Here is a 12,573-nt window from a genome sequence, read left to right on the forward strand (position 1 = left end):
AACATATTTACATTTAATTAAAGTGACCTGTGAATTTAAATATTCAAAAGTGAACAGTTATAAATATTTAGTCACGTGTACATGTAAACAAGATCAGTGTAAAAGTGATGCGTGCATGTGAACAAGACAGATTTTGTGTGTATGTGTGTGCATCCAGCTCAGTTCAGTTCTCTGCTGAGAACAGTTCTCAGTTTTGTGTGTGTGTGTGTTTGTGTATGTCCAACTCAGTACATTTCTCTGTTGAGATACCTGATATCTCTCAGGGTACAAGTCAGGGATACATAGAGATTCTCTGTTCTTGTAGTACTGCCCCTCTCACTTACCCGAGTTAAATGATCCGATTCCGCATATTAACTCATGATTCATGAGTCCGAGGTCTAAATTAACCCGATTCTTATTTGTCCTATGGCTGCTACCGTGCTTTTTATGAAACAATATAGAACATTATATATTACACATTAACATTAACGAAAAAGCGGACTCGCGGACCCGGCTCATCGACTGATTCAGCTGATTCTCAGCGGATTCGCGGACCAAAATTCACATTTCTAATTGGTTCAAAAGACGGCGTTGCACATTTAGACGCGTGACGGAGCATAACTGCACGCTGTTGATTTTGTCTCGCTTAGCCCAGCGTATTTAACAGCATATTTCGGGCTTTAGGACCCAGAGAGGCTCCTGCCACTGAACCCCAAAAACCATTAAAATTCCTTTTTTCTAAGCTTTCCACTCCCACATACACACGCACACTCAGGCCAAATAAAGCTACGTGCCGAGAGACATGTCTCCGCTTTTGCGCTGTGGATAAAAAGGAGCACGAGCTGGTTTAACGGATACAAAGGCGGGACTGAAGATGGCCTATGTGTGTGTGTTCGTGCTTCTGTACGTGGCTGCGCTCGTGCCCGTAGTTCGATGTCAATATGAGCACTACAGCCCGGAGGATTTCCCGCACGCGGATCTGATGCCACTGGACTCGGCGTACGGTTTCGCTCTGGAGCGCTATGGCGTGCGGGACTGGGCGGAGAGCGCGCGTTACCTGGAGCTTAGCCTGCGCCTCCACAGACTACTGAAGGAGAGCGAGGGGCGCTGTAGCCGCGCGTGCACACAGGACAACCTGCAAGACACCGACATGGGCACGAGCCTGCGAATTATTAAACACATCCTCACGCGCGCGGCGTGCGTGAAAAAGTGTAAAGCGGAAATGCCCGTGTTTTCTAAAAAATACCCGAAACCCGAAACTCTGGAGGCTTTTGCCACGAGGACGCCGTACCGGTATTTACAATTCGCTTATTATCAGGTAACATGCACCCCACAAACGTAACCCAGGCGGAAGTGACGTTACACAAGGAGGGGCTGTTATTATTCATGGATTATTTGATTGTAAACAGTACAAAATTTCCAAGCTTTAAACATGCACACACACATCGTAATAAAAGTGCGTGTGCCTGTAGTCCCAGTGAGCATATTCTAAATTATATCACATGTATAATTTATTCTTATATCTGCGTGCTGCACTCTCCTGCCCCCTGGTCCCAAATCCCACACCACGGTGTAGAGGAAGAGTAACGTCTCAATCCTGCGGTGTGCACTCTGTAGGGCGGGCGGGAGTGAGTGAGTGGTTTTAATGCCACGTCCACAGCTACACCTCCATTAACACACGTGCACGCACACAGAACTACCCCTTGTGCAGAAGTATCACCTCAGTGTGAGACTGATTCATTCATTCTTGAATACAAAGCTTCTATTCAGTTATGGAGAGTAAAAGGAAGTGAAAGACTGAGAGAGAAACTGCATTATGCCACAAAATTTTAGAGCAGGAATGGAACGCTCTCAGTCTCATATGGAATCATTGCAAATTGTATTGCGTTTTCTATTCGTTGACGCATAAATTACGGCATAATTCAAATGAAGTTGTGAATTATTGTTTGCGTTTTTGTTTAATATCCATACAATGACCAAATTTCAAAAGTAAAGTCCATTTACAATTGTGTTTCTCATGTCGTAGGAGTTATGACCCTAAGTAACAATAGCAACAGTGTTAAAATTAATAATAAATATATAAATAAACTATTGACTTGTGCACTCGTGTACATTTTGTGTATTATTTAGTTATGTAGAATATTAATTTATACATTGTGGAGAACGTGAAATGGGACAATGGGGAAATTTCTAAAACGTATTTCATAAAACATTTTAAGGTCATAAAACATTTTAGGGTCGTAAAACATTTTAATTATGTATTCTGTGTATTCAAATCTGAGCTTAAGACCAGTTAAACTTAAGTCCAGTTTAGAAATCTTTGTAGACATGCAGTAATCTCTTTGGGAATTTAACCTTTTGTGGTTTCATGTTTTACATTTTCTCCATTTCTATTACTTCTATGTTCTTAAGAATCTAGTGTTGGGTCACATAACCTTTATTGCTGTTTTTGCTGAAGAGAAGAAAATGGACAAGTGCCAAAAACCCCCCAAAAATAAAAGGTCTGTGAATAAAAACACCAGGAATAGTTACCACCTGTGAACAGTTTTGATGCTCAGATTAAAAATATGTGGAGAAATATTAGTTAGACAAACTGGGGATTAAAGGACTTAATTTCTTTTTTTATTTATTGTAGAGCTTTTAACAACAGACATTGTTACAAAGCATCAGAAACCAGAAAAAAAAAAAAATCCCTTCTGAGCAAGCCAGATGCAATGGTGATAAGGAAAAACTTCCTTAGATGACAAGATACTTTCTAATCTGGCTGATCTTGGATACTGCGATTACAAAATAACTTCTATAGCTTTCTACTATCTCAGTCATGTATCTAATTTTGATCAGGAACTGGAGCATGAGCATCATTTGTGTTTTAACATATAATTTATATACTACTTTAACTTAGACTTCAACACACTTTTGTAAGTCTCTCTGGATATGACCATCAATGAATACAACGAGGCTGGTTCACTAGTTTGCAGACCAAGAATACCATCAGCCTTCCCCTGTTGGGAGGAAATACAGCAAAAAGAGCACACAGACATCTTTTTAAAATTAAACAAATGCTAGTTGAAGTATTTTAGGAAGTGGTAGGTCTTCACCTGTCTTTCGAAGACAGCCAGTGATTCAGTTCAGTTATTCTGGGATTGATTTTCAGCTGAAAAGCTGCCATCCATGATTAGATTCTGTGTGAGATGCTGAGATATGAGCAGAAAAAGTGTAGTCTGAGGGAGAAGATGAGTTGAATGTCATCCTTTTGGGACACCAATGGAGAGTCTACGGTTTATGGAGCCGATGTTGATCCCCCTCTGAAACAATTATCAGTTGTTAAATGAATGTGACTTGAGCCACTCCACCATCAGTAATCCTGAATGACCAGAAGTTTGCTCAGGTTTAGCTCAGAAACATTTAGTGCTTTATAGGTAAACTGTAGAAGTTTATAATCAGTGCCAGATTTCAGTGGGTGTCATTGTATTGTGGATAAAATACCCTTACACTCTACACTCTAGCTTCTGGACTAACTGGAGCTTGTTTATGGTCCTACTGAAACATGCAGACAGTAAGGCATTACAATAATCCAACCTAGAGCTAACAAAAAAACCTTTTTCCTGCATCATGAATTGACGACATTTCTTATCCTGGCAATATTTCTGAGATGAAAGAAGGCTACCCTAGCGATATTATTTACCTGAGCTTCAGAGTCAATAATCACACCAAAGTCCTAGTACCATCACTACTGTTTTGTGGTTTGCCCATATTGGTTTGTGTTTAAATGCTGCAAGTGATGCTGATAATTAAAACAAGCTTATTTTTCACAATTCTTTATAGTTCAGTGGAAATGTTTCTTTTCCATCAGTACATTTGACTCTACATGATTTAAAATGAACATTTTACTTTCCATTAACGTGTAAACTGTTTTAAAAAAAAAAAAAAAAAAAAAAAAAAAGTTTATGAAATACTCAAACCAGCCCATCTGGTAACAATATCTATACCACAGATGAAATCACAGATTTAAAATATATTTATATTGCTGGCATTTGGTAGATGCTCTTATCCAGAGCGACCAAGTGCCTTGAAGACTTTGTCAATGAAAACATTAACACAGGTTCAATAGGTCACAGAGTAAACGGTATTGAGAGGAACATGCACTATATTGCCAAAAGTATTCGCTCACCTGCCTTGACTCGCATATGAACTTAAGTGACATCCCATTCCTAATCCATAGGGTTCAATATGACGTCGGTCCACCCTTTGCAGCTATAACAGCTTCAACTCTTCTGGGAAGGCTGTCCACAAGGTTTAGGAGTGTGTTTATGGGAATTTTTGACCATTCTTCCAGAAGCGCATTTGTGAGGTCACACACTGATGTTGGACGAGAAGGCCTGGCTCTCAGTCTCCACTCTAATTCATCCCAAAGGTGTTCTATCGGGTTGAGGTCAGGACTCTGTGCAGGCCAGTCAAGTTCCTCCACACCAGACTCTGTCATCCATGTCTTTATGGACCTTGCTTTGGTCACTGGTGCACAGTCATGTTGGAAGAGGAAGGAGCCAGCTCCAAACTGTTCCCACAAAGTTGGGAGCATGGAATTGTCCAAAATGTCTTGGTATGCTGAAGCATTCAGAGTTCCTTTCACTGGAACTAAGGGGCCAAGCCCAGCTCCTGAAAAACAACCCCACACCATAATCCCCCCTCCACCAAACTTTACACTTGGCACAATGCAGTCAGACAAGTACCGTTCTCCTGGCAACCGCCAAACCCAGACTCGTCCATCAGATTGCCAGATGGAGAAGCGCGATTCGTCCCTCCAGAGAACGCGTCTCCACTGCTCTAGAGTCCAGTGGCGGCGTGCTTTACACCACTGCATCCGACGCTTTGCATTGCACTTGGTGATGTATGGCTTGGATGCAGCTGCTCGGCCATGGAAACCCATTCCATGAAGCTCTCTGCGCACTGTTCTTGAGCTCATCTGAAGGCCACATGAAGTTTGGAGGTCTGTAGCGATTGACTCTGCAGAAAGTTGGCGACCTCTTCGCACTATGCGCCTCAGCATCCGCTGACCCCGCCCCGTCAGTTTACGTGGCCTACCACTTCGTGGCTGAGTTGCTGTCGTTCCCAAACACTTCCACGTTCTTATAATACAGCTGACAGTTGACTGTGGAATATTTAGGAGCGAGGAAATTTCACGACTGGATTTGTTGCACAGGTGGCATCCTATCACAGTTCCACGCTGGAATTCACTGAGCTCCTGAGAGCGACCCATTCTTTCACAAATGTTTGTAAAAACAGTCTGCATGCCTAGGTGCTTGATTTTATACACCTGTGGCCATGGAAGTGATTGGAACACCTGATTCTGATTATTTGGATGGGGGAGCGAATACTTTTGGCAATATAGTGTATCTGTGTTGGGAGTGTTTTGCTTTTTGTTTTTTACTTGTTTTTAAGAACATACAATAATATATAAAACAAACAGGAAAAACAAGAGCTAGTTTAAATGTTTCAGGAAGAGGTAGGTCTTCATCCGTCGTTTGAAGACGGTCAGTGACTCAGCTGTATGGACATCTAGGGGAAGTTCATTCCAGCACCTCGGAAAAACAGAGAAGAGTCTAGCTGTAGACCTACCTCTTACCCTGAGAGATGGTGGAGCAGTCGAGCAGTGCTAGTGGATCTGAGCAAGCGAGGGTCAGTGTTAGTAGTAATAAGAGCTTTGAGGTCAGATGATGCTGGTCCATTCTTGGCTTTGTAGGCAAGCATTGGTGTTTTGAATCTGAGTTTGAATCTCAGTTGCTGTAGTCCAGTCTCAAAATGAGATTTAAAAAAAATAAATAAAATCACTTTTTTTCCATTCTGATCTTTTTTGTGAACATTAATTGATTGTTTTTGACCCTAAAAATATTTTCTGTCTAAAACCTGCAAGACTGAAATTTCTAAACTATATTATTTTCCTTATCATTAGATCACACTGCTGCTGGGTTCTGGATTATGATTGTTTAGGTGGTGTCGATTATTTCTCTGCTCTGAGAGTACTGCAGCTAAAAATGACAGATTTATAGTAATTGCCTTGTTATAAGACATTATTGTTTTTATAGTAATGGCTTATTCACAGGGGTTGTACAAGGCATACAGAGCAACACTCCACAAAAACAGATTAGGAAAATGTGTATTCATGTAATTATGTCTTTATTAATTAATCTGGTGAATTTCTGTTTATTTAACTAACTAAGTAATTTTGCCTATGAGTAAATTTGCTGTCATTTTTATCTCCTTAATAAACTCAACTAATCTTGATGTGTGTGTGTGTGTGTGTGTGTGTGTAGATGAATAATCTGGAAAAAGCTGTATCAGCAGCACACACTTATCTCCAGCGTAACCCGGGAGACCCGCTAATTTCCAAAAACATGAACTTTTACAAAAGTCTGTTTGACATTGAAGAGTATTTACTGGACCAGGAGGAGAAAAAACATGAGGTAATAAATACATTTTATATATATATAATATATATAGGGGCCCCTCCCGTGGCCTTCGCACACTCTCCCCATATATATATATATATATATATATATCTGTATATATTATTTTTATGTCTATATATAGATATATATTTATTTATGTGTGTATGTATAAATGGTATGTGTGCTGATCTAACCTCTCTCTTTGTCTTTCTTCTCTCCTTGTCTTTTTCATTTTGTTCTGTGTGTTAGTCACTCTTCCTGAAGGCGGTGCTGCTGTATAATGCAGGAGACTTTAGCAGGTCGGTGGAGATGATGGAGGAGGTGTGTGAGGAGTATTTGCGTGTGTATGATGAGTGTGTTTCAGCATGTGAGGGATCATATGAGGTGCAAGAGGTTAAAGATTTTCACCACACACTCGCAGGTGAGTTATGTGCACACACACACGAACAGTGATGGGCTGTGTTTGCATTGATGGGTTATGAGCGTGGTGAAGAGCAGGTTCCATGTTTGGAGGGGGAACCTTTTCAGCAGTTCCAATGCTGCAGGCGTTTACTGAACAAAAATCATGCATAGTGTTAGCATCTCACTCTCTGTCTCTGTTTTTCCTCTATCCCTCCCTGACTTTCAGGGTTGTTTATGGAGGTAATGCAGTGTAAAGTGAGGTGTGAAGAGGATTTAACTCCCAATGTTGGTGGATTTTTTGTGGAAAAGTTTGTTGCCACCATTTACCACTACATGCAATTTGCATATTATAAATGTAAGTAACACACACACTTTCTCTTTGTCACCCACATAAACCATTAGAGACACACCAACACACACATTACACACTATTACACATCTACAGCCACTTTCACCCCAAAACACACCATTATACAGCCACCATTTTGTTCTCTCTGTCGCTCGCTCACTCATTTGCTCACTTACACACACAAACATTTACAGAGGGGTGTGATGTGATTTTTTTGCATTGTGAAGTAACAGCTCAAGCATAATTTGTGCGTGTTTTACAGTGAATGATGCCAGTAAGGCTGCTCAGTGTGCTCTTAGTTACCTGCTCTTTGATCCTGATGATCAGGTGATGCAGCAAAATGTTGCATATTATAGATTTCACAAAAAGCAGTGGGGTTTGAGAGAGGAGGAGTTTAAACCCCGCCCAGTAAGTACACACACACCAACCTATTATACCCTTTATCTGTCATCAGCTATCACTATCTACCCCCTTCTGCATGTGTGAGCTCATAAATACTCATTCGACACTGGCTGGGTAACTGCCACATGCTTTTCTGTTGTGTCACACAGGAGAATGTTTTTAAGAAAATTATTAGTGTTGTGACCTCTGTGGGTTTGTGTATATGATGCATTTTTTTGTCTTGTGTTTACAGGAAGCTCTTCATTACTTAAATCAGACAATGAAACAAAAAAATTTGCTGGAATTTGCACGCAACTATTTACAGATAGATGATGAGGTACTTTGTGTTTGTGTGTGTGTGTGTGTGTTTGAATCTCTAGTGAAACATTTTAAATCCATGTTTTTTTTTAAATATTTTGCTGAATTTGGAATTGCTCTCAGTAAATTCTGTACATTTTTTTTGTGTTAGTTACCAATAGAATTAAGTTGCACTGTTTAAATGCAGATTCCAGAGCAAGTTGAACTAATTTTACCATCAGAAAACAGATTCATTAAAGTGTGTGTGTGTGTGTGTGTGTGTGTGTGTGTGTGTGTAGGATATTGTGAGTCCAGAGGAATCCCCTACTCTCTCTTCTCCTGATGAAGAGTTTGATGGAGCTGGTGATTATGAAGAGTCGTTCCTTGCTGAGTGGTGGCAGGAACCCAAAACTAAAGGAGACACTGGAGAAGCAGAATGAAACACACATGATCTGCATCAACATCAGTGGTGTGTGTATGTGAAACACTGACTGCTGAAGACAGGAATTATTCCTTCTTCTCTTGCGAAAACACACATTGATGAAGAACAATCAGGACTGGCAGAGAGCCTCTGGTGCCCCACCACCATTATTATTATTATTATTATTAATAAATAATAATAATATTATTATTATTGTATAGCTCCGCTGCAGGTTTACTGTGATTAGCGCAATACTTTTTTTAATGCAAAAATTTTTCATTGATGTTCATTTTATCATTCTCGCTTTTTTTCCCCCTCTTCTTTAAAGTACCATGCAGGACAGTACCTAGTGTCAGCACCTAGGACAGCACCAAGTGAATCGGAGTCCTCTTGTCTCATGCACTCACAATTTGACCCATATTATTTGCCACAGTGTCTTGTCATCATGTGTCATGAAATACATTTTAGGGTCTTCTTTTAGACCTTTTTAGAGATTTTTTTTCCTCATTAACATGCAGTGACAGACACACTTGGTACTCACAGATGCAGTGTATTCTCTGACTCTACTCCTCTGGGGTATTTTCTTCCTCTATGAGGTTTGGGTAAAACAGCTAAAACAATGAGAGCGGGGTCATATTCCAGTACCTCTATTACTGCTGGTAATGTTTCACCTTTACTAAATAAACAGTAGGTATTATTTTACTACAAACCAACAAACCACATTTATTCACCTGTTAACATAAAATACATCACAAAAATATCAGCAAAGTATCCATGTTTTTTACCCACACCTACTACTGACAAGGCAAGTTGAATGCAGCATATGGTTTGTCAAAGTGATTTGACTGAAGGAAGTGAATCAGACCTGCTTTCCTTGTAGAGTATGTTTAAGTAAAGGAATAGTGAGTCAGATCCATGTGCATGAGAATTATTGCTGACAATGGGCCTCACTTATCTGAATACGAATGCATTTATTTGGAAAACAATTTTAAAAATGGGTACTTGCACAAGATTCTGTAAAAATCCTGAATATTTGGAAAAAAATTCATATTCTCCTACATTTCCTGCATGTGTAAAACTACTCTGTGAATGTTCATTGTTAAAAGCACTATATAACTTAAATGATTGGGAATTGCTTGCCTTTTATATATGGACTATACTGTTAAGTTTAAGGTGCTTAATATGCATATGCCTTTTAACGGACATCTTTATCCAGAGTGACATACAGTACGAGGAAAATTTTTGGACACACCACCTCCTTCAGTGTTTTTTCTTGATTTTTAATTATTTAAAAGGCTGTACATTAATACTGAAGACATCTAAACTATGAAAGAACATGTATGGACTTATGTAGTAAACAAAAAAAAGTATTAAACAACCTAGAACATACTTTAGATTGCTCCAAGTAGCTACATTTATTTTTGATGACAGCTTGGCCCACTCATGGCATTCTCTCATCAGATTCACCAGGTAGTCACTGGGAATGGTTTTCAGTTTACAGGTTTGCCTTGTCAAGAGTAGATTTGTGATATTTCTTGCCTTCTTAATGTGCTTTAGACTGTGGGTGTTCAACCTTATCCACAAAGGGCCCATGTGGTGCAGGTTTAGACCTTAGAGCTTTAGAGATTTCTTGTGCAGAGCAATAGTAAGTACAGAGTCAATGGTCCTATTTGTGCTACTAAAACTACTTTACAAATCCATATTATGGCAAGAAAAGAAAAAAGACCAGTATTACTTTAAGAAATGAAAGTCACTCAATACGAGAAATGTCAAGAACTTTGATTGTATCTGCAAGTGCAGTTGCCAAAACCAATGATGAAACGCTCTCACGAGGACAATCCCATGAAAGGAAGACAAGAACTACTACTGCTAAAGTTTATTAGAATTACCAGACTCAGAAACTGCAGATTTACAGTACATCAGATTACAGCTCACGTAAATGCCTGTTTGAGTTCAAGAGGCAGACATTTCACGATCCACTGTTCAGAGGAGACTGTATGAGTCAGGCCTTCATGGTTGAATTGTGGCCAAAAAAGGGTTAGAAAAATTCAACTTTATTGTCATTGAGCAGAGTACATGTACAGAGGCAGTGAAATGCAGTCAGCATCCAACCAGAAGTGCATGAGTGGCATATTTATGATAAATTACAATAAAGATATATAGCTATGGGGGTGATTGAACAGAATGTATTTTGTACAGGTGTAGTAGGTATAATAAATATGAACTATATATGTATGTACAATCAATGTATAGTACTGAAGACATGTTAAGAATTAACATGCTAAACAAGATATACAGATGGATATGTATATATTATACATGGTATATTATAAATAGTATTGTTGTGTACAGGATTAAAATGTACAGTAGTGCAAAGATGCCAGGTGTATAACAGTTAGGTAAAGTAAATGAGGATGGGTTCCCTTCTGAGCCTGGTTCCTCTCAAGGTTTCTTCTTTATTCCATCCCAGGGAATTTTTCCTTGCCACTGTCGCCATAGGCTTCTCATTAGGGATAAAATAAGGATAAAATAGCTTAATAATTAAATTTAATAATTTATTCTTATTTCTAATTTTTATTTTCATTTTTCCCCTCCACTTTCTGTTTCTCTTCTTTTGTAAAGCTGCTTTGATACAATGTTCATTGTAAAAGGTGCTATACAAAATAAACTGAATTGAATTGAATTAAATGTACACAGATACTGCAGTGTATCAGTGTTATCAGCAGTTCAGTAAGGAAACAGCCACAGGGAAGAAGCTGTTTCTCGGTCTGTTTGTGTGGGCGTTAAGACACTGGAAGCACCTTCTGGATGGGAGAAGGGTAAATAGTCCATGATTCGGGTGAGAGGCGTCTTTGATAATGCCTTTCGCCCTCTGCAGGCAGTGTTTATTGTAAATGCTCGTGATGGTGGGTAGCTGAGTGCCAGTAATACTTTTTTGGTGGTTTTCACCACATGCTGAAGGGCTTAATGGTCTGTAGCTGTCAGTTGCTGTACCAGACTGAGATGCAGTTGGTGATTATGCTCTCACTGGTACAGCGGAAAAAGTTCACAAGAATGTTTATTATGTTTACAGTGATTATAGAAGATACAGTGACCCACCCGCATCACAGTAATCCATTATGTGGATAAATACAGAACGGCGCTTGTTAAGCATTGCTATTGTCCCTGTAGCACTTGGAGTCGGCCAATTTAACCAATCTAACCGAGCAAACATCAAATATTATTTTAGGCTAAAGATCAACTCATCTAACTCAGACATGATCTGTGTTTTGGAAACTAGGAGGCACGCAAGAACTCAAGACAGCTAGGCACCATAAACACTCATCTGTACACACCTGCATTGTGGCAGAAAGTCTTAGATCAGCAGTGCGTAATGTTCAGAGCCCTCTGCTGCCTGAGAAGAGAATTACAACTGTATGAAAATACTGAAAATACTGAGTGTGTTTACATGTCCCTAGTAATCTGATAACAGCACAATTTTGATTTGGGCAGTAATTCCCACACTACCCACACTAAAATGGAAAACAGTATACCTCTGCAGAATAACCTGATTACTGAGCCAAAACCCCAATTGAGATTAAATTATAAGATTCAAGAGTTTATTGTCATCATGTACAGCAAACAATTCAGTCTCATGGGAAGTGTTGGTCACTTAAATAGAATCAATACTGGGTTTTAAGATTCTAATGTAAATACACTAAATTTATTTTGAACTTTAGGGACTTTAAATGACTGAACCTTACAGACTTTAGTTAACCTATTTTTTTGGGGAGAGTAACCCTTATCATGAAATTAACTGTATAAAAAGGATTAACAACTGTATGTGATTCCTCTGGTGATCTTTCTGTTCAGTTGTTTATTATTATTATCATCATTAATATTAGTAGTATTAGTGTTTTTCTTTTTTCCTTTTTGTATCTCAGAAAATAAATAAAAGTTGAAAAAAGTATAAATAAAAAAAGGATAAAGCCACAAAGTGGTGTGCAACCTAGTGCAAATTTTTAATCTCGATTAATCACATGATTTCCCTGAGATTAATCACATGATTTCCCTGAGATTAATCACATGCTACATAAACATACAACATAAAGATCAAACACAAGAACAACACAAAGCTAGGACCGAAAGTTCATCCAAGCCACATAATGTGTAAAGTGTAACGACAAGACAGTGCAAAAAAATAATAAATACAAAAAAAGACAACACAAAAACACAGGACACCGAAAAAAAGAAAAGGAACGTGCAATGGGCCTGACAACATGTGCAAAAATACAATATAGCAGCAGTTGAGGTAGTGC

At 39.0% G+C, this 12,573-nt stretch overlaps 1 protein-coding gene across 1 annotated transcript; it reads left to right on the forward strand.

The window, feature by feature from the left end:
- The first annotated feature begins 657 nt into the window (after positions 1-657).
- On the forward strand, positions 658-10,963 carry p3h4 (prolyl 3-hydroxylase family member 4 (inactive)). Its single transcript, XM_058378126.1, has 7 exons — positions 658-1,297; positions 6,291-6,440; positions 6,675-6,846; positions 7,054-7,182; positions 7,439-7,584; positions 7,811-7,894; positions 8,154-10,963. Exons 1-7 carry the CDS (start codon positions 854-856, stop codon positions 8,292-8,294), a joined length of 1,266 nt encoding a protein of 421 aa, XP_058234109.1. The 5' UTR covers positions 658-853; the 3' UTR covers positions 8,295-10,963.
- Positions 10,964-12,573: the final 1,610 nt, after the last annotated feature.

Source organism: Hemibagrus wyckioides, linkage group LG24, assembly GCF_019097595.1.
Source record: "Hemibagrus wyckioides isolate EC202008001 linkage group LG24, SWU_Hwy_1.0, whole genome shotgun sequence".
NCBI lineage: Eukaryota > Metazoa > Chordata > Actinopteri > Siluriformes > Bagridae > Hemibagrus > Hemibagrus wyckioides.